The sequence below is a fragment of the Siphateles boraxobius genome, unplaced genomic scaffold (genome assembly GCF_051911475.1).
Source record: "Siphateles boraxobius isolate OS27281-9 unplaced genomic scaffold, OSU_SipBor_1 49, whole genome shotgun sequence".
NCBI lineage: Eukaryota > Metazoa > Chordata > Actinopteri > Cypriniformes > Leuciscidae > Siphateles > Siphateles boraxobius.
Genome location: NW_027509130.1, coordinates 1,088,768 through 1,112,500, shown reverse-complemented (window position 1 = coordinate 1,112,500; position 23,733 = coordinate 1,088,768). Strand labels below are relative to the sequence as shown.

General features: G+C 40.8%; 1 protein-coding gene across 1 annotated transcript; it reads right to left on the bottom strand.

Moving 5' to 3' along the window:
* Positions 1-6,411: 6,411 nt before the first annotated feature.
* LOC143711095 (uncharacterized) lies at positions 6,412-22,711 on the bottom strand. Its single transcript, XM_077202421.1, has 10 exons — positions 22,630-22,711; positions 19,500-19,772; positions 19,121-19,408; positions 18,759-19,043; positions 16,906-16,977; positions 16,735-16,803; positions 13,502-13,774; positions 13,127-13,414; positions 7,128-7,412; positions 6,412-6,995 (listed from the first exon to the last, which is right to left on the bottom strand). Exons 1-10 carry the CDS (start codon positions 22,709-22,711, stop codon positions 6,985-6,987), a joined length of 1,926 nt encoding a protein of 641 aa, XP_077058536.1. The 3' UTR covers positions 6,412-6,984.
* Positions 22,712-23,733: the final 1,022 nt, after the last annotated feature.

The following is a 23,733-nucleotide window of genomic DNA, read 5'->3' as shown; positions in this document are numbered from 1 at the left end:
TCCTGTTGCTGGAAGGCTCTTTGCCAGCAATGCATCCATGAGATTGATTGTCGTGAAGTATCGGTCCAAGAATAGTCTACTTATCTAATCATCCTGGAACTAAATAATTCATAATTAATTCATACGTGTTACTCCTGGTCCACAGAGGGCGACGTCTTTCCTGCTCATCCCTTTCTGTCTCTCTGTCTGATTCTGTCTACTCATCTGAGTCTCTTGAATTGTTTTCCTCTTCTTCACCATCTTCTTGTACATCAAGTTTAAATTCATCCTCATCTGACAGGTCTAAGTCTGAATCTCCCTCAACTATCTTATAAATAATCCTCTCTTCAGTTCTGTCTCCTACAACATGGAGTCATCATGTAGCCTACATTTAGATGGTCCTGGCATCCAAAATTTATGTGTTGTGTTATGACATTTTGTTAAGCTTTTTGCATTCATTAACCATACAATTTGGTTTCATTGTTGTGTAAAAGGTTTAACAAAATAATTATAAATCAACACTGAAATGTATCTTCACTTGCACTATACACTCCTTTCTAGCGCTATTTCTGTGTATTGCTGTTTCCACGAAGGTGGCGTAGGATCTCACAGCCGCCTACAAGTGGAAATCAATAGGCCCTACATGATTTATGCTGGTTAAAGATCAAGACTAGTGAGGGTTGATCGTCATTGTTAAGATTTGACGGCATCATTTGCATAATAAACATGAATATGTTTTGTATAACAGACTCTATTGTCATATGAGCAAGTGTTTGTGTTGTCTTGAGTGTTTGTCATGATGACTGTGTGAAATGTTCACTGCGGTTTAAATTCTGCAGAAACTTCGTCTCGTCTCGTCTCCCACCAAACAGGTCAGAAATGACAATAAACCCACACACACGTACAAAACCACAGAGATTTGAATAGACCAACACACACACGCTTCTCTTCTTCAGCTGCGCTGTCTACTGTCTGTAACCAATTTTCTGTCTGGAGCCAAACGTTGGTTTGTGGACAATTAAACGATCTTTGACCTGCGTCAGCAACAGGAAATGGAACAACAGTCCCTCGCGCCGGACACTTTTCTATATAAAGCCACACACAACTGTCGCGTTGAGAAATCGCTCGCTGAAACGCCAACAGGAAGTGGTTTTACTGCTGAGCAGAGCTGGCGGTGACACTCGTTTAAACTGTGGTTGCCATGGAGATAAAACACTGACGACACGACACAACTAAACCTCACTAAGTTTCACACATTTGAGTGTTGTATTTGAGTGCTTCAATACAGTTTTATTTATAGCATTTTATACAGTACAAGAGCTTTACAGTAAAAAAAAAAAAAGAAAAAAAAAGAACCAAACTAGTTCAGTAATCATGAATATTTGACACATTCATCTTCATCACACATCAAACATAGCACGCGTGTCGCTTCATAAAATTGAGGTCAAACCACTGGAGTCATATGCATTAGCTATACATTAATGATGTCTTTAAGTTTCCTATCGTTCTGTATCTTGAAAGTGGTAGTTGTGTAGTAGACTGTCAACGGAGGGACAGTAATCTCAGTTTTCATCAGAAATATCTTCAATTGTGTTTTGAAGATGAACGAAAGTCTTGCAGGTTTACTAATGTTTTACTAAATTATTTTAATTATTTATTAATATTTGACCATAGATTCTACATGGTTTCTCTGAAAGCACACTGTATAAAGTGTACATCACTGACACCTGGAGGAAAATCAGGGTTATTACAGTATAGCCTACATATTGGAGTGTAAGCTGACGTTAAACACAATTTACCTTCAACAATTTGCCAAGCCTTCACAGTAATACCACTAATAGGGTTTGAAGGCGCTATACTCGAACACTCTTCAGTCGTCAGCACGTTTGGAAGAGGGAAGATATATAGAATATATATATATAGGCTATATATATAGAAGAGGGATCTGTGATTGAGTAATTGGACTGTATGGTCGACTGATATTGCGCATGAAGAGTTTCAAGGCAGAATTTTGGGCTCCTTCCAAATGAATGTTTTTTTTTTTCATTTAACGTTTAATAATACATTTAAATAATTTATTAGTTAACATATTACTTCAAGTAGCAACATTAAAATATTTTATTTCAGATAACGAACATTTTTAAGGTTTTAATTCTATTATCACATTTAGTCCATTTTATTATCAGTTTTTATTATATAAAAATAATAAATATATATATATAACCCTGGTTCTACCTTTTACATTCATTGTTTTTTTTTAAATCATCAATACAAAAATTATTTTTAACAGTTTAAATAATTTTTTAACAGTTTTCCTTCCTATTCTCAGTATTTGCAACCTAGCCAGTAACAATAAACAAATATAAAACCCGTCAAAGCGACTGAACACTGCAACAAGTTTGAATAAATTTTTCTAACATTTCAGCAAAGGCTGGGGATCGTGCCTTTGCATGCTCTGTTGATACGAGATAGCACATAATTTTTTATAGTAAATTAAAGGTGACATATCATGAAAATCTGACTTTTCCCATGTTTAAGTGCTATAACTGTGTCCCCTGTACATCTAACAACCTAGAAAACATGAAAAAAGGAAACCCAGTAACTTAGTTTTGGTGAGCCTTTCTCAGCAAGCATGTCAAAAAATAAGCCGATCAGATTTTGCTCCCCTTCTGACATATGAAGGGGATCTTATTATAATATTACCGGCCCTTAAACTGCACTTTTTACACCCTTGGCAACGCCATTTGGTTTCGCAAGCAACAACAGTGTAACCAGTTCTAACGCAATGGCAAATTTGGAGCAAAGCATCAAAACTGATCTGTCGTTGCTGCACAGACGAGCACTGAACACTATTTAGAGTCCCAGCCTCAGACAAAGAGAGCAGTGGACTCATTTTATTTTCAATGGAAATCCCACAGAAACAGATGAATCAATGTAACTCCACAACAACTACTTACATGTATCCACTAACCATTCAGAGAACAAGCGTAGCGTCAGTTCTGGCAGGTCACGTTAGTCAAGCTTGCATCAGTGACTCTCAAATGATCCATGTCTACCTATAGGAATACGACGCCTATCACTGTATACATATAAGCTCCTTCAGTATTATCAGCAGCTATCGCGTTTCTCAGGAGCGCATTACCCACCTCCATCCCCAGCTCCACCTCTCGTCAGGCAGGATTTGCCATTCGGATTCCCCTTGTGTCAGAAAAAATTCTCGAATTATGTTTTACATTAAATTCTTGAATTAATGATATCTGCAATACATTCATGTTGGTTCTGTTCTGTTTACCCTCTTATCCATGCTAGGCTGCCCCAGAACAGAACCAGGCCGCCAATCCAATCGTATTTGCTGATAGAGGTCCTGACAGAAACGTCCAGGTGCGGCTAAAGGTTGAACGTCTTCCCGAGTCTCTCTGTAAGGCTTCACTCCGCTATTGTTTATTTATGAGAATGTGAATGAATGATATTGTTCGCGTGTTTTGTTATTATATCCGAAGCTCATGTAAAGGATCGGCCTCTTCTGAACTGAGGTGGAGGCAGAAGCTTATTTGCATTTAAAGGGACACACACAAAAACGTTATGTTTTTGCTCACACTCAAAAAGGGTCAACTTTGACAAGCTATAATAAATTATCTGGGGGTATTTTGAGCTCAAATTTCATAGACACAGTCTGGGGACACCATGGAATTATATTACATCTTGTGAAAAAGGGCATAATATGTCACCTTTAACAAGTGTAGTACTAACAAACATGCAGACCTTAAACATAGAACATGTTTATATAACAGCAAGCCTAATACAACAATTCTTTCTTCTCCCTCTGTTTTTCAAATCATCGAAATTATCCGTTAGCTCACAAACTCGTCTCTCTAACATCTCCAGTTTGTCAGCGGAAATTTGGTTCTCAATTTCAGTGATATATCTGTCTCTTATTCAGAAATGTTTGTTTAAAATTTTCTTAATGTTTTATATGCTATTTGTAGTTACTCATTTTAAATGGTTTACTTTTAAGGAAATATTTTCATCTCATTTCTTATTTGTTGAATTAAAGGCATGTTCAGAGTCAGATGAGTTGGTATCTGTTTGACTGTGTCATTGTGTCAAAGTCAAAATAAACTGCATAAGAGTGAACAGTCTTTGGGATAAGTAATACCTTTGCTTAGAAGAACTTCTTCAGGTTCTCGTTTCCTTTCCACTCTAAAATGATGAATGTAATATAAAAATACAATATAAAAATACAAGTCCATATTCTGATCTGATATTTGTCCAAGCTTATTTGAGACAAAAAATATGAAATGCCAATGAGAAGGACACAATACTAGAAATTTAAACTTTAAAGGGGTGGTAAAACACGATTTCACTTTTCTAACTTTAGCTAGTGTAAAATGTTGCTGTTTGAGCATAAACAACATCTGCAAAGTTACAATGCTCAAAGTTCAAAGTAAAGGGAGATATAAAGAAAAGGACTACACGACATTCCTCCCGGGTTAGTGACATCAGCAACCCTAAAATGTACATAAGCCCCGCCCCCGGGACACGCAGTCCATGTTGAGAAGAGGAAAAGTTGTTGTATATTCACTCACATTTGTGAGTCAGCTCAAACTTTAGCATCCTTCTTTTCACATGCAATAAAAAGTCACTCTGTGTACACCTCACAACAGTTCCTATACGAGCGATTTATAGATTATCATGACAGAATGTGCTAATTGGAGATAGTTAACTCCACATCAGCAACATAAATTCATCAACTAACCATTCAGAGACGTCCTGTTGCATTCTACATGTTGTCACTTCCTCTTGAGTCTCTCCATCTTTGTCTGACTCTGTTATAACCAAGCGACAACATTCCAATCTGTAAAATGAAGCCTACCCGGAAGTGCAAAAAACTGCAATACATCAAAAATCCGCTAGGGGCAGGTCCCAAAAGGGAGCAAATGTCCATAGACCCCCATGTTAAAATGTCCGTTTTCACAGCATACATTCATGTTTTTACAGGTTGGTCCCATGGACTTTTATTGTATTTTTCGATAGGTTCCGAGTGCCTGACAACTGTGAGGGGGGTGAATTTTTTTCTTACTCGTTAGTTTAGATCGTATTTAGATATAAAATGTTTGACAAATAAGCGCGTGGTTACCTTTGATTGACAGCGTGATTGACAGCTGATAACGGGCTACGCCGAGTGGAATTCCTGCAATTTGACGTCTCGGCCATGATCTGATACAACACATCATACCACTTCTGTATCCTTTCTGAAAAGATTTTCCGAGATGGCGCCGCCCATACCCCCCATAAACGGCCTCAAAACCATTCTTCAGAAAGTCTATGGGTGACGTCACAGACGCTTTGTCCATATTTTTTACAGTCTATGGTTTTAAAATTAAAGGCAGAACAGTTTCTGTCATTTTACTGTGTCTGCGTGAGGTAATAATTGCAGCTGCTAACACACAAGAGCGTTTGAAGCCCCGCCCTCTGAGGCAGCTCATTTGCATTTAAAGGGCCAGGCACAAAACGGTGCGTTTTTGCTAACCCTCAAAAAGTGACAACTTTAACATGCTATATAAAAATATCTGTGGGGTATTTTGTGCTGAAACTTCACACACACACACACACACACACACACACACACACACACACACACACACACACACACACACACACTCTAGGGACATCAGAGATTTATTTTACATCTTGTGAAAAGGGCATTTTACCACCCCTTTAAGACATGACGATCAATCAATTAAATACTCAGTGGGCCAACAGGGTCACAATGAGCGGTTCAATTTCTATCGCATCCTCCATCCTTTTAACTTTTCAGTGTCAAATCTCTATGTTTGGCCCATCTTACCAGTAGAATATAGAATATATTTGCACGATATTCAAATTTTTTGAGTTTCATCTGTAAGTTGTCAAAACGTGCATTTAATTATTTTATATTTAATACAATGTTTGCATACGTTTGTAATCAAATTTATATTCTGTCGTTACAAAGCCGTTTATGATCAGGAAGCGCAAACGTGTTAATTTCACTTTGGTTCTCTGATAAATGCAGCAGAAGTGCATCCTTTACCTGCTTGAATTGAAGGCAAAGTCCCATAAAGCAGAAAAACACAAAACTGAGCAGAAATCTTCATTGCAATACTCCCGTCCATGATTTAAACGCCTTGAAGGGTAAACTTTACTGATGTTTACATCGTTCCTTCGTCAACGTCTGGAGGAAAAAACTGCCAACAGCAGAATGAATTTTTTGCCAACAAACAAATCGAACGATGACTTTAGGCAAAGGGGGTTTTGAATCTCAATCGTGCACAGACTATAGAGTGGTTTATTACTTTTAAAATCGACAATAATGATGGACAGTTCAATGTTTAGTGAATAAATAAATGTATCAATAAAAAAGACTTCCACAGTTACTTTTTGTTAGATGTTGGTTTTATTTAATGTTCACAAAGAGTTAGTGTATATTTATCAGATACTCATTAGTGAAGATGAGCAATTATCATGAGAAGCAAAACCATCCAATACTGTGAGAATTGCCGATCGTTTTCATCTTTCAAGAAAGCTGACATATCTGAGAGAAGAGCTATAGTGAATATTTACTAAATATTCAGTCCTCCACTTACCACTTTGTAAGATGTGAGATTTTCGTAAGAAGCACATTTGTAATACGTAAAATGAATGTAAACATACACTTGACGGCACTGCGCAAGTGGGCAAGGTGTTTTTGAATACGTTTCGTCTACACAATTTATATTTGGATCGAGCTTAATTGGATCCATTGATGTGTTTACATAAAGGCTTTCAGTCTGATTGAGACATCAATACAATTATAAACTGATTGGGTACATGTAAACTAAAAACACACTATAGCCAGAAGTCGCAAACAACACATAGGCAGTGTTAAAATGATTTAAAGTAGAACTTAAAAAGCATGTTAAACCAATTTCCACTGCTTACGCTTCTGGTGTGAAACGGTGTAACTCCAATCTGTCACAGCAGACTAGCCTATTGTCCATCTATACAAATGCAAAAAAAAGATCAAATGTTTAATTAAGGATATCACAAGCAAACAAAATCACTACTTAAAATTATTTTTTATTCCAATATCAGGTGATATTTCTGTCTTTCTGTGTAACTGCTTTAATTACCCAATTTGGCGATAATTGGTTCTTTGATGCTCGTGTGGGACACAACACAATTATATTCTGCTTTTTCCTCCTTCTTGATCTCCACACTCTTCCTCAGCTGATAGGATCCATCATGGTTTGGTCTGATTCCTGAGGATTCAATCTGATCTTCAGGCAGAGATGTGCAATATTTCCTAATGATCATCATCACGTCTTTGGGGTAGAAGCCGGTGGCCAGACAGGTCAGTTTCAGCTTGGTTTCATCATTGGTATTCTTCCTTTCAAACACATGAACCTTCGGAGGAGCTGAAAACACAGGAATCTGTTCATCAATCCTATACATCAGCTGCTGATCATCAACAAATACAAACAAGGCCGTAACCAGGGTTTGAAAATTAGTGAGGTCCGGGGTGAGGTGTAAAGAATTGTGCTATAATAAAATCCACAAATGCAACTCATTATATACACTTTATATAGCCTAAACTTTAAAATAGACAGACATGTAGATGTTTGTGAAAGAATTTTATCCAATATAATGTTTTACATTTTACAGACATTTGTGTGTGTGTGATGTGTGTCTTTTTTATTTTTATTAATGCCGACAGTAAAATGTTGCCAGATATTGCTACGAAAAACAAGCAAAAACCAAAAAATAATAATAATCTCTAGGGGCCTCACGGCCTCTAGGGGCGTGGCAGGACGACGCAGTGTCTCGTTCCCTTCTCAGGGAACAAGGGTTATAGTCATAACCCGAGACGTTCCCTTTCGAGGGAACTCGCACTGCGTCGTTGAAAACGACTCTTTGGGGAACGAATGCCCACTATGCCACGCACCGGAACAAGGCCCGCCCTAAAGTGAAACTGAAACAGGCACAAAACTAGGACGAGAGCACTCGCGCACCAGGCGTACTAGGGAGGTGCAGACCATAAAACCTGATAAAGGTGTGCGGGGTAGCCCAACCGGCTGCCTCACAGATCTCCTGAAGAGGCACGCCCAGTTGGAGAGCCCTAGAGGAAGCCATGCCTCTAGTCGAGTGAGCCCTAACGGCCAAAGGTGAAGGCATATTGCGCACCTTGTAGGCCTCGGTAATAGCCTGAACAATCCAATTACTAATAGTTTGTTTGGACGCAGGGAGCCCCTTTTTAGGTGACCCAAAACACACCAATAGCTGGTCCGACCTCCTCCAGGAAGAGGACCTCTCAAGGTAAATGCTCAACGCTCTGACAGGACAGAGCAAATGGAGCCTCTCTTCCTCTGCCGACACATGAGGTGGAGGATGAAAAGCCTGAAGGACTGTAGACCGTGCCACATTAGAAGGCACCTTAGGCACATAGCCCGGTCTTGGGTTCAAAATGACCTTAACTCCGCCAGGGGCAAACTCCAAGCAAGCTGGCGTTACTGCCAGGGCTTGGAGATCTCCCACCCTCTTAAGGGAAGTAATGGCTAAGAGGAATGCCATCTTGAAAGTCAGATCCTTGGGTGACGCCGACTGAAGAGGTTCGAAGGGGGCAAGGGATAACCCCTCGAGAACCACTGCCAGGTCCCAGGAGGGAACCCTGGACCTGGTTGTCGGTCTCATCCTCCATGTACCACGGAGAAAACGTACAACCAGTTGGTGCCTCCCCAAAGGCCCATCGCCCAGTGGTGCATGGAAAGCTGCAATGGCAGCTACGTACACTTTAAGCGTGGATGGGGAGAGACCCGCAGAGAAGCGATTTTGGAGAAACTCCAGAACTGAAGCCACCGGGCAGTTAACTGGATCTAGCTCATGTTCTCTACACCAAGTGGCAAAAACATTCCACTTGAGGCCATACAATCTCCTAGTAGACGGAGCCCTAGAGTTAAGTATGGTATCAACCACCCCCTCTGATAACCCAGCATTTAAGTACTGGACCCCCTCAGGGGCCAGACCCACAGCTTCCACAACTCTGGGCGAGGGTGGAAAACTGTGCCCTCCGCCTGAGACAACAGATCCCTCCTCAGAGGAATCTGCCACGGCGAGTCTATCAGGAGTGATACGATGTCTGAAAACCATACTCGGGCCGGCCACAACGGGGCTACCAGAAGAAGACTGATGCCCTCCTGACGGACCCTCTCTAGGACTCCCGGAAGCAGAGCAACGGGGGGAAAAGCATACAGGCGAAGCCTCGGCCAAGCCTGTACCGTGGCATCCAACCCCAGCGGGGCTGGATGGGTGAGGGAAAACCAAAGGGGACAGTGGGACGTCTCTTGAGACGCGAATAGATCCACTTCCATAGGTCCCAACCTCTGCCATATTAGCTTCACCACCTCTGGGTGAAGTCTCCACTCCCCGGGCCTCAGCCCCTGCCTCGACAGGATGTCTGCTCCCCGATTCTGAACCCCCGGGACATATATTGCTCTGATAGACAATATTTTCCCCTGGGACCAAAGAATAATCTGATGCGCCAATCTGGATAGAGGGCGCGATCTGAGTCCCCCTTGTCGGTTCAGATAAGCTACCACTGATGTATTGTCCGATCGTACTAGGACATGGTAACCCTTGATGTCTGGAAGGAAGCTCCTCAGAGCCCTGAACACAGCCAACATCTCCAGGCAATTTATATGCCAAGAATGATGATGGTCCTGCCACAGACCCCTGGCAAAGTGGCCGTCCATGACCGCGCCCCAGCCAGTGAGGGAGGCGTCTGTCGAAACGGTTTTCCGGCGACACGACGCTCCTAACACTGGCCCTTGGGACAGGAACCAAGGTTTCTTCCATATTAATAGAGAACGAAGGCATCTGCGCGTTACTCTGATTATACGAAATGGATTCCCCTTGGGGGAAAACCCCTTGGCTTTCAGCCACCACTGGAGGGGCCTCATATGTAGAAGGCCCAAAGGTATAATGTTGGATGCCGCTGCCATGAGGCCCAGCATCCTTTGAAACCTCTTCACAGTGATGGGCTGGCCTAGCTTTATCCCAGAAACCATTGTCAGGATGGACTCGATTCGTGCGGGAGACATGTGTGCCCGCATCGTAACCGAATTCCATACCACGCCCAAAAACGTTGTTTTCTGAGCTGGTTCCAACACGCTTTTTTTCGTGTTGAGTCTCAACCCCAATTCCTGAATGTGGCCAAGGACGACATCTCGATGCCGAACCGCCATTTCCCGAGACTGGGCCAATATGAGCCAGTCGTCGATATAATTCAGTATACGGATGCCCTGAAGTCTTAATGGAGCCAGAGCTGCATCCATACACTTCGTGAACGTGCGGGGAGAGAGTGCTAGGCCGAACGGAAGAACCCGACACTGATATGCTTCGCCCCCGAAAGCAAACCTTAGGAACCTCCTGTGACACGGAAGGATGGAGACATGAAAATAGGCGTCTTTTAGGTCTATCGTGACAAACCAGTCCTCGGACCTGATTTGATTCACAATGATGGGAATCGTAAGCATTTTGAACCTGAATCTCCTCAGAGACCGATTCAACTGCCTTAGATCCAAAATCGGCCTTAGCCCGCCATCCTTCTTTGGAACTATAAAGTATCGGCTGTAAAACCCGGACTCTCTGTCTGGTGGGGGAACAATTTCTATAGCCCCTTTGACCAGGAGAGCCTGTACTTCTTGTTCCATGACCCGAGCCTGTTCTGGAACCACTGTAGTCGGCACCACCCCTGCAAACCTGGGAGGTCGGTGACCAAACTGCAGTCTGTATCCTTTTTCTATTATATTCAGGACCCATAGAGAAATATTTGGAAGAAGGCGCCACCCCTCTACAAAATTTACTAAGGGAACCAGCCTCTCGAGACTGGCCTCGGGTGTTTCTCGAGCACTGTTCTCGACCCTCTGACACAGCGAACTGGCAGGAAGCGGACAAGAACGATTTTGTGACCATAGTCGGTGCTCTCTTGCAAGCTTTTGGGGCGAACGCCACGGTGTGCGTTCGCTGGAAATCGATGCGACCCGAAGCGTCCAGGACGGCGGGACAACATCTCTTTCCAGAGGGCTCCGTTGTGAAAACAACCTCGGTTGCTCCCTCACGGGGGGGACAGCCCTCAGAGGTCCTACCAGATTGGCTAGGACCTCTTTCCTGAAGCCCTCTTTGCCTGAATGACGGCCCTCAAGTCGCCCTTCTGGCCAGAGGATTTAGAGTGAGAACGTTTCCTCTGTTGCCAAGCTCCCGAGGGAGGGGCTCGAGAGGAAACGCTCTCCTTTTGCTCCAGGCGATGGGAGGAGCTGGCTGACGGCTGAGGCTGGCCACTTGGACCAGTCCTCCTAGACCTAGATCTAGATCGGCGAGGAAGATACTGCTGAAAAGCTGCTGACTATTTTTTCGCCTCCTGAAACCTGTCGACAACGGTGTTTACTGCGTCGCCGAACAGGCCAGAAGGCGATAACGGGGCATCCAACAAAAATGATCTGTCCTTATCCTTAATACCGGACAGATTAAGCCATAGATGCCTCTCTGTGGCCACCAAAGCTGCCATGGAGCGGCCAATAGCACGGGCCGTCTCCCTAGTGGCTCGGAGAGATAAATCAGTTGCTCTTCTAAGTTCCGCAATATCTTCGGGTGTTGGGCCCTCACCCTCATCTAGGTCTTTTAGGATATCGGCCTGGTACGCCTGCAAGATTGCCATAGAGTGCAGGGACGCACCAGCCCGACCAGCCGCCATATAAGCCCTGCCCACCATCGCAGAAGTGTCCCTGCATGGTTTGCTGGGCAGCGCCGGGGCTTTAAGCGAAGATGCCGCTTCGGGAGAAAGATAGCTCGCTAAAGCTTCCTCCACCCGCGGCATCTTGCCATACCCCGACTCTCTCGCACCCACCACATTACTATAATCACATAACGTAGGTGATGAAATACGAGATGAGTGGGGCTTTTCCCAGGATCTCGAGATCTCTTTATGAAGATCCGGGAAAAAAGGCAAGCCCCGGCGCTGAGGCTGTGAGCGATGCTGCAGGAATCTCTCGTCTAACTTGCTCTGACGAGAATCATCCTGCTTATCTTGTGGCCAACTAATATTGAGTCTGGCCACAGCACGCGTCACAACCTCCACTAACTCCTCATACGCGGGAACATGAGTCGGCGAGTGTGACTCATGTTCCCCGCTCCCGATGCTGATCACATCCACTTCCTCGGTAGCGGATAGTTCAAGCACCGGGCACTCGTCACGGGCAGAAGAAGCCGCAGCGCGGGCTTCTGCATCATGAGCGAGTGTTATAGAATCCACAGATGATGCACGAGAAAGTGCCTCAGCAGTCTCGTTCTCATCTGCGAGATCCTTTTGCGATCCCCACGATCTAAGCCTCCGCGCCGCCTCAACGGACGCGGGACCTGAACCGCAAGGATCGCGAGCTTGGCCATCTTTATCAAAAACAGCCAAGCGGGAGCGCAGCACTCTCAATGGGAGTGCTTCACAATGTGTACAGGGATCACAGGCAGCTCCCTCGAGAGCTGCCTGTGCGTGCTGCACTCCCAAACAATTCACACATAGTGGATGCGTGTCCCCACCCGTGATAAATCTAGGACAGGGGTGCACACATCTAGTGAATTGCTCACTCGCCATACTTTCACTTTCAAACAGACAATACAACACCAAATAAGACAGTTTTCAACAGATAGCGCTTGCTCAAGAGCGAAAGCTGGTATGTGTTTGCATCAGCGCCGTTTTTATACATCCGGTTATGCCGTCACATGTTACGTCACGACGCAACACCAATCAGGATTGGATTAGTTTCATTCATACTTCAGAGGCGCACGCTTAGGGAGCGTCCCCAAAGAGTCGTTTTCAACGACGCAGTGCGAGTTCCCTCGAAAGGGAACTACTGTCACCTTTCCATTAGGTGGATCTGGCAACACGGGATCTGGCACCCGTTCACTGCGCTAGCTTCTCGCAGCAAAATGAATTGCAAACACTCATATGAGGTGGTTTAAACGGCTAATTAATCATTCAGAGAGCTTGGCATTTTATTTTTGAATGTAAAAAAATGACGAGGTCCTGACCTCGGTGGCCTCATAGCTGGCTACGGCCATGAATACAAACACATTTACTCACAGCCGTTTCTGAGCTCCTCGTCTGCATAATCTCTGAATTTCTTGAGCCAGTCGACACACTCTTTCTCCAGGTAGCCTTTGGTGTATTGGTTTAGGATCGGCACATTGTCCCATTTTCTCTTGGTTGGTAGAGCTGCGTCAACTGGGGCGACCCATTGAGACTCTATTTCATCAAAAGACAGGAAGTTTTCTCCGTCATAGCCGTACTCAGAAACACCTTTGAGAAACTTCACTTCACTTCCCTGCTGCTCAAATTCACAACCGTGTCTCCACTGAAGAACATGAAGACCTGAAACATGAAGAATCAAAATGTTTGTAAGATGATAATAATAAAACTAGAATGTATAAGTAGGTTAAACTGATGAATGTTTCTCACCTGAATCATTGTGTCTCATGCGGTCCATCAGAATCTTGATATTGACATTAAACCACTGTTCTTTGCTCTTTCTCGACTGAGTGCCTTTTTCCCAGTAATCTTCCTGCATTTTCTCTTTCATCCAGGACTGTCTGGGAATCTTTCTCTTTTCTTTACTATTGTAATAGTCGATCTGTCTGTCGTCTAGCAGACCCATAGCAGTGAATTCATAGATGCCCGGCCGATCCACAGGTTTGGACAAACCAGTGTAAATGTAATACAGAGAGTGTCTCTCTGCAATGAAGAGGAAAAAATAGGCATAAAAAATGTAACAGCAGTTTTCTTTTATTAAAAAAAAAAATCTCAGAGCCAAAAAAAACAAGAAAAGAACAACTAAGCAGTTCAAGTCCTGCTTCGAGCGGGTGGACCGCTGAGGCTACATCCTATCTAGTGTACAGCTTATGTTAGACTGATTTTTGAATCAACACAATAAAGAACAAGAAAGAATCTGTAATTGTTTATAGTGTGTTAGAACAAATTGAAACTGCCTATGCTGCCCTGACATCTAAAGTACTGAATGTCGAAACTAAAATATCATCTGTACCTTGGCAGCTGAGTCAGATGAAAGGGGTTGGCGTGTGAAGGTGTGCCCAGTGGAGATAGGATGCAGGGGCTTTGTTGCCAATTCAACTACAAGTCTTCTGAAAGAAGTGGGCATTAGAGGACAGGACCATAGGAAGACCATCAAAGAACTTGCCACAGCTGCTGAAAGGAGTAGTAACGGCCTGTGGTTGAGAAGAAAGTCCCCTCAGTCAGTCCCCTTGCGACACACACCCAGGTCTGATCAGCCTGTGGTTGGCCTGCCTTGGTGGAGCGTGTCTTGTGGTAAATGGCCAAAACACCCAAAGAAGCCGAGGTGTACAACTGAAGATGTGTCGTAAAGGAGGAAACATCACTAAGTGGTCACTAACGAAACCCCCCAACTAAGATCATGTCTCAAAACCCACTCAAAACAGGTATCGGACTGAATCAGTTGGGATTGTTACATCTAGTCCTTATTATATATTTTGAATATCTATATCTGGATTAAATCAGTGACCGCTACAAAGGGCAGATCACAACCAGGGAAATACCTGATGATGGCTTGGAAAGACTGCTGGCAGAATCCATCCGTATATAGGGATTTGGATCCACCCATTCATGGCTGTGAAAACTTCAAGAGGTAGAATACCCCCTGAGTCTGCGAGAGTGAGCAAGAAGACTCACCAGCAGATAACACGGCAATTGAACACGCAACGGAAATGACAACGAGTAAAACGATCATTACGATAGCCGATGGAGGAACAACGCTGGCAGGACACACTCTGCAAAGCTGCAGATGTGGATGAAAAAAGATAACATCGGAGAAGGGGCTCAAGATCCATCAGGGCCGGAAGAAGTGCCTGAGAGAGCGTAGCGAGGGGCCCTGATTGTCCAATACTTCCTTAGCCCCCTGAGGTCGGATGACGCTTTAGCTCGATGTTTACTAAATATTTCTATTAATATCTCCGCGATTGTGCAGCACACATAAATGGTTGTGATTTTGCCGTAATCGATAGATTCTCAGCTTCAACGTCCTTATTCTCGCGAGATCATACGTGACTCACACATAAAGCAAGAGGGAAGACAAGATGGTCGGTCGGATGACGCGCGGGCGCGTCAACTCGATGTTTACTAAATGTTTCTATTAATATCTCCGCGATTGTGCAGCACACATAAATGGTTCTGATTTTGCCGTAATCGATAGATTCTCAGCTTCAACGTCCTTATTCTCGCGAGATCATATGTGACTCACACAGAGAGCAAGAGGGAAGACAAGATGGTCGTTCACCTTGCGTGATTGGTTGGCTAGCTTGCCTGTCTGCATTTTGTGTGAAACCAACCAATAGATGCGGTTGAAATCCCTAAGTACCCTCCCATCTCCTCACAGTGAGGAAAATACCAGCTGACATGGAGAGGGAAGCTTGACATGTAGTAGGAAGTTAATTTAGTCCTATTTTATATATATATTGGTCCCTCTAACATTTGGTGAAGGTAGAGTCACAGACAAAACTTGTACTAAAAAACGATTTTTCAAAAATGTCACTTTAGACAATTATTATTCATTATCTACTATTTTATTCATATATTACACTACTTTTGTGACCCTAAGACTTTGGGAAACCCATTTCAAAGACCAAAATAATTCATCCACATGAGTAATGGTATGTTTCCACAAGAGATTTCTAGAATTTCAAAAATCGGACTTAAATTTTTCACCTTTTAGAGCCAGATTATCCCTCTGCTCTAGGACAAGTGGTGAACTCACCAGTAAGAGAGCTGGGTTTTCTCTGCACATTTTGATATAAAACATATGGGATTATGTTATGTAATTGCCTTTAAAAGGTGAATTTAATAAGATATGTAAAATCGAAGGAAAAAATGAAAAAATGGCCTTAGACCTCAGAGGGTTAAAGGTAAGGAAAATAAGATGAGAGAAGCCCAATGGCAGGACAAGCACCACAGTCCACAGGGCATCACAACCCCAGATGAAGCTACAACTAGTACAACACACCTTCAGTCCTAAGCCTAGTGCCCAACCATTCACAAGCAGCTTTAGAACAAAGGATGGATGGACACAAGCCTCAAATCCAGTGGCCTTAATCATGCCAGAAAAAAGGGTAGGTAACCATTGACTCATACCTTGTCCGCCTTCTAGAAGGGCTGAAAGGAGATGTGGAAAGAAGGTTGGAGAGGATGGGGGAGATCATCTACAGATACAGAGTGGAGAGATATGGAACAAGAAACAAGAAACAGAAGAACACCAAGAAACCACCAGCTCACTGCAAGCGGTGGGAGAAGGCCACAGATGTGGAAAAGGTTGGTCTCGAAGCACTACAGGCCCAGAAAATCCACTCAAGACCGGTAACATCTAGTCCTTATTATGTCATTTGTATCTGACAGAAGTGGTGAAGCACGACTAAATTCAGGGCAGAAATTGAAATCTTTACTGTGCATAGTCTAGTGTGCTTTAATAACTTTAAAAACATCAACATTATGACAGACCATTCAATGTTCCCTGAATAAGTAACTCTAATAACTGTATGTTTACAATAAACAAGCTTCTCCTGTAAGAAGCTCTGAATGTAAATTAATTTCTCCTGTGTTACACTAGAGCCTTTGGAGAAACAGAAATGAGTGAAAAGAGCACTAATATTGAATTAAAGCATAGTTACCAGTTAGTTTGAGTTTCTCCAGAGCGACAGTCGCACTGATGTCTGCTGTTTCACCAGCATACTCTCGTCCTGTTGGAGAATAAGTGAAAGGTCAAAGTGCATCTCCAGGACTGTAGTGTGAATCTACTTGAAATTTGCCCTGTAAATGACAAAGCAACAGCTCAAACATACCATCAGATTCTTTCTTAAGTGAAGGTTCTTCAGCATTAGCAGCGCCGGCACTCAGTGGTTCTGTAGCTTGTCCTGGAAAACCACGATAAATGAAGTGTATTGGCAATTAATTACTTTTCTCAGATATAATACTTCATTCAGGTTTAATGTTAATGTGTCAGGCCACATAATATTCATTCACATAAATAAAGCTAAATTCTGAACAATATTGGAATAAATCATTATGATGCATATGATTTAAAGTTTAATAATTGAATAAGTTATTTTAAGGGCTGTTTTCACAAATACAACTTGTGAGACTTTTTATGCTTTTTGTTCATTTACACAACAATGCATTGTGGGGGACTGGAAACGCAAAGTTATAAAAACGGGTATCAAAGTGCAAGTGTTTGAAAACGACACCATGATCGTCTCCATGTAAACTACAAAAAAACACAATTTGTCAAAATGGTGATGTTATGCGCAAGTGTATAATGCATTCAGTCTATAGGCATGCAGTGCATCTTTACACAGTTACATCGCCATCTACTGGCCTGGCAGCAGAATAATTGCCTGTAATCATAAAATGCACAGAAAAAAAGGTAACTATTTTTAACAAGGTTCCATTTGTTAATGTTAGTTCATGTATGAATGAACAATGAAAAATACATTTATTACAGTAATCTTTGTTGATGTTAGTTAATAAAAATACAGTCGTTCATTGTTAGTTTATGTTAAATCACAGTGCATTAACTAATGTGAACAAAAGCACAACTTTTGTTTTTAATAATGCATTAGTACATGTTGAAACTAACATAAACTAAGATTAATAAATGCTGTAGAATTATTGTTCACTTTTAGTTCATGTTAACTAAAGTATTTAAATCGAGCGCAGAGTTAGTTCAGGAAGGCAACTCATAGGCTGCGATCAGCTGATGCGGTCAGCTGGCAAATCACTCCAACCACTACTATTCTCCTATTAGACCGGGAGGATATACAGTATATACGTGTCATTACTGTTCGGTAGGCATGCTCAAACTGCTCGCAACCCTCCCGCCCTCACCATAATAAGTATCAAGCATATTTCTGTGCACCTTCTGGCTGTCTTCTTTTGTTTCAGATTACCAAGACTTTCGAATCCTAGCTGTCATGGACATCATTGCTGAGAGACACTCATCCTCATAGCAAGCTACAGTATAGACTTCCCGGGATTTACTGCCACTTCTACACGCTAACACTGTTTTGCTGTAACAACACTGTAAGACATTACTAAAGTGTCTTAATCATCTGTATATCACTCAAGCTGATGGTTCTATGGGGGGTTAATGCTTCAGCTCTGTATGCCATTAATCATGGAGCAAGAACCCCCATAAGGAACCATACCGCCAAAAATAAATTGTTTAATTAACTTAAGTAACTTACCAAAGTGATCCTGTCTGAACTAATGTTAACTTATTGTAAAGTGTTACCGAAAAAAACATTTCTGTTTTTAGTACATTGTTGAATGGTAAATGTAACCTATATTTGCCTACCCAGTTTGTTGATAGGGGAGCGTGGGGTAAGATGAGATTTTGAGTTTTGTTTTTTACTTATGCGGTCCTCAAGATAAGGGAGAATGAGGCAGAAGTACACTGAAAGTATCTAAAGTAATTTCAGGATGTCTCCTATAATTTTAAAGTATCAAAACAACAGCAATTATATATGTTATGCAAAAATGTTACTTTGACAAGCCAATTTTTTTTTACATTTCTGTTTTGGCCTTTTTGTGCTTTCTCATTTTCTTAGTCTGACAGAAATTATGTTGGGTTGCAAAAAATAGTGTACGGTTGCCAAGATAAATGAGGTGGGGCAATTTACCCACTGGCTCATCTTACCCCACTTTCCCCTAATTGGTTCTTTGATGCTCTTGTGGGACACAAGACAATCATATTCATCTCTTTCCTCCTTCTTGATCTCCACACTCTTCCTCAGCTGATAGGATCCATCATGGTTTGGTCTGATTCCTGAGGATTCAATCTGATCTTCAGGCAGAGATGTGCAATATTTCCTAATGATCATCATCACATCTTTGGGGTAGAAGCCGGTGGCCAGACAGGTCAGTTTCAGCTTGGTTTCATCATTGGTATTATTTCTTTCAAACACATAAACCTTCGGAGGAGCTGAAAACACAGGAATCTGTTCATCAATCCTATACATCAGCTGCTGATCATCAACAGATACAAACACATTTACTCACAGCCGTTTCTGAGCTCCTCGTCTGCATAATCTCTGAATTTGTTGAGCCAGTCAACACACTCTTTCTCCAGGTAGCCTTTGGTGTATTGGTTTAGGATCGGCACATTGTCCCATTTTCTCTTGGTTGGTAGAGCTGCGTCAACTGGGGCGACCCATTGAGACTCTTTACCATCAAAAGACAGGAAGTTTTCTCCATCATAGCCGTACTCAGAAACACCTTTGGTAAACATCACTTCACTTCCCTGCTGCTCAACTTCACAACCGTGTCTCCACTGAAGAACATGAAGACCTGAAATGGAGATTAATCAAAATGTTTGTAAGATGATAACAATAATAAAACTAGAATGTATAAGTAGGTTAAACTGATGAATGTTTCTCACCTGAATCATTGTGTCTCATGCGGTCCATCAGAATCTTGACATTGACATTAAACCACTGTTCTTTGCTCTTTCTCGACTGAGTGCCTTTTTCCCAGTAATCTTCCTGCATTTTCTCTTTCATCCAGGACTGTGTGGGAATCTTTCTCTTTTCTTTACTATTGTAATAGTCGATCTGTCTGTCGTCTAGCAGACCCATAGCAGTGAATTCATAGATGCCCGGCAGATCCACAGGTTTGGACAAACCAGTGTAAATGTAATACAGAGAGTGTCTCTCTATAATGAAGAGCAATAATATATGGAGGAAATTACTGTTCACTTCAGTGTACGTGTGATAAAAGTTAATCAGAAACTCTATTTTTAGGGTTAACTTGTCATAATTTCCATACATATCTTATTCTTTTGATAAATTAATTTGATGCTCCTAAAACATAATCTTGTTAAATGTGTACAAATAACCTCTAATATCAATGTCATATGATAATAACGATGTTGACAAACAGTCCACTGTAAACCCAGATTTTGTTTCTAATTAAACTTACGAGTGAACATTACTTATTCTTTTATGTTTTGTAAACTCCTGCTATCATTACTAAACAACATTAGTTGTTTGTACTATTTAGCTGAAAGATTCATTGCACTAATCAAGTTTAGCTGAGATTACTTGGTATGTTTAGTTTCATAAGGAAGGGGAGGGGTTCAAACACCACATCACAAATCAAAAGGCAGAAACCACTGGTATTCAAAAACCTGCCTGGTCACGTGAAAAGACCCGCGTCTAATGTGCTTCCAGGGGGCTCTACACCTGGCTGGACGAGCACAGGCTTCGGCAACAGACGGTATTGAGAATTAACAGAGGTTTAGATGTTGATGAATTATTGTTTAATTTAATTTAAAAATATTCACCATAATGGTGATAAGTGTTGGCTTTAGTTGGTCTCTTGCCCTTGATATTTCAATAAAGTGGTTGATATCTGGTTGCTTTACCTGTGTGTCTAAAAAGACACAATTGTTATAGCTGAAAAGCTATTAAAAAGTGATCCAGTGATGATTGCACATTAATGTTGTCAGCAATAGAAATTAAAAGTCATGAAAAATAAAAAGCTTCAAATTGCAATGCATACTGGATACCTAATAGTACACGTAAACTCAAAAAGTTTTAGAATGTGAACTAATGATTTTCAGTAAAGACTAATAATGTGACCTTTTTTGTCTACTGCACCTACATAAGATTATATGTTAATACAATTCAACATGTTTAGTTTCAGCTTGTGTAAAAACTAAAGTGGTATAGGGCAACGGGTTTCCACGCGATTTGCGAGTAAAGTCAACTAATTCGGGTTAGGGGATAGTTTTAGTTGTCGAAAACTCGCATATTATGCGTTTATAATATGCTATATATTTATATGAGTATACCCAGCAGGCACAGGATATAGACTACAACGTCGGCCAGACGTTGGATTTTGGTTGAATATGAAAGTCGGGTTGACGTCTAAATCCAATGTTTGTTTTACGTCAGGCTCCAACGTTGGGCAGTCGTTGAATTTTGGTTGGAATAAAACAAACAAAAAGGTGAAATGCATGGCCGTAGACTTATAACCAGCTTCACTTAAAACTAACCAGATTTACTTTTTTTAATTTCCATTTGAATGAAATCAATAGTTGTATTTTAAAGTCACCAAGATGGTGGTGAGCGTTTGCTTTAGTTGTGCTCTTGACCCTTAACTCTTTAATATAAAGAGATTTTCTCAGATTTTCTCTGGCTGCTATAATTGTGTGTTTACAAAGCACAATGGTTGTAGCTAAAAAAAGCCATGAGATCAGGTGATGTTGGCTGTTTATTGCTGATGATGATATCATCGTGTAATTTCCTGAGTCCCTGATCTTTTTCAGTGTCTAATGCATTGATTAAATGGGACTTGTGGTTTTAATATTGCTTTATTCATAATAGAAATCATTTGATTCTACAGCATATCTAGCAGTGTTGTTTATCATAGAATATACTTGTTTTTTAAAAACTATTTAGAGCACAAAAACCTTTAATCTATGGCATTACTTAGACGCACACAGACACCAAGAAACAGCGTATGAATCTCAACAATGGTGACAATCAAACAAAATATCAAGATAATCAGATCAACTAAAAAAATCCTGCATAATTTATTAATGCCGCAGTGCATGATGGGAGATATGGGTGAGTTTTGATTGGTGGTACCCAGCATGCACTGCAGCATGAAGCATTTAATTTATTGTCACCATTGTTGAGAGTCATACACTGATTCTTGATGTCTAAGTAATAATGTTGAAGAAAATGTTTAATGCACTAAATCTTTTTACAATCCTTTATATTATTTGATATAACGTTGCTTTCATACTGTAAAATAAAATGGGTTCTGTTTTAAAACATTAAAAACACAAGTACAAAGTTATCAAAACTTTCAGGCAATTATATGATGATGACTTCATCATCAATAAACAACCATCATCACCTAATCTAATTTTCTCTAGGCTTTTTTGTCACAATTAATGTGCTTCATAAAAACACACAATTATAGCAGCCAGAGAATATTTACACTAAAGAGTCAAGGGCCAAGAGTCCAACTAAAGCTAACACTTACCACCATCATGGTGACTTTAAAATACAACTATTGATCTCATTAAACCAGAAATGAAATAAAGTGAGTCTGGTTAGTAATAAGTGAAGCTGGTAATGCTGTTTGAGATGTTCACTCTTCCTCTGCTGAGATCTTCACAGATTTAATGCGCTGCCATATATGTCACATTTTTTTGCAGTGTTTATTCCAACCAAAATTCAACATCTGTGTGACGTTGAAGCTTGACGTCAAACAAACGTGGGGTTTAGACGTCAACCTGATTTTCATTTTCAACCAAAATATGACGTCTGACTGACGTTGGATTAGTTGGAGTCCAACGGCTGCCTGACGTCACATTGACGTACTGTGCCTGCTGGGTATATTTTATGACTATATACTTTTGTATTTTAAATACGATGCTACCCTGACATTGTAATAACATTTTTTTTTTCAGTTTTTGCAAAGACGATTTAAATCACGACGCTTATTCGTTACTTTCACTTTCGTTCTCTGATAAACTTTTAATCTTTTAACGTTACCTGCTTGAATTGAAGGCAAAGTCCCGAAAAGAAGAAAAACACAAAGCAGAGCAAAGATCTTCGTCGAGACACTCGCGATCATGATGATTGAAATGCCTTGTACAGCTTTTTTTTTTTGTATCGTTGAATACAAACTGCAGTATCAACAATAGAAAACAGCATAAACTGTAAAAAAAGAAAATAGCGGATGTTTTAACCAATAAGAAAACAGAACGATGACATCCGTATCTGGGCGGAACAAGCAATATAATTCTTCCATGAGAAGCTCCTGGCTGCAGCCTGCAGATCGAGGCAAGCTAATCTCTTTTTTTGTTTTAATTTTAGTTACAATTTTTAATTCTGAGTGGCGTTTACTGTGATGTTAAAATTAAATAATAAAATTAATTAAGATATACTGTGATTTTTGACATTAACATGACAATTTGCCTAAAAGTCATGGAAATGTAATTTACATTTATTATAGAAATGTGTACATGATCTTAGATGTGCATATGAAAGGGTTTTGTTTTGTGTGATTTTGACTACAGGTGATGTGAACTGGGGAAAGGAGATTGAGGAAAGTGTGTAAAGGATGTTAATGATGTACAAAAATCCAATTAATTTGTACAAACAGATATGTATATGTACAGACAGAGAAATGTATATGTAAAGTTTCACCTATCTTTATCAGAACTAATTAAACCGTTTGATACCTAAATACATAACAATAATTGCCTTGGCATGTTATACATATATAAACAATGCTGGTATTTTAAGCATAACCCTTTTCATTATCAAGTAAATCCATCATTTATTCATTTTAATAAGATATTGAGACTTGCTGAAAATATTCAACTGTTTTAAATGTTTTAAATGTTAATAATTAATACTTGTAACTGTAAAGCATATACTGAAATAACATTGAAATAAATAAAAATAACTTGAAACTAAGTTCGTTGGCATTGCAATGTGACAAGTCAAAAGTAACTGGACTATTGCTTGGAAATGTACATAATGAAACATTTTCCAAAAAATATAACAATATTTATAATACTATATATTATTACCAGATAAGTAATTAACGGATTCAAAGTTTTTTTTTATACTACCATGTATAAGTCATTG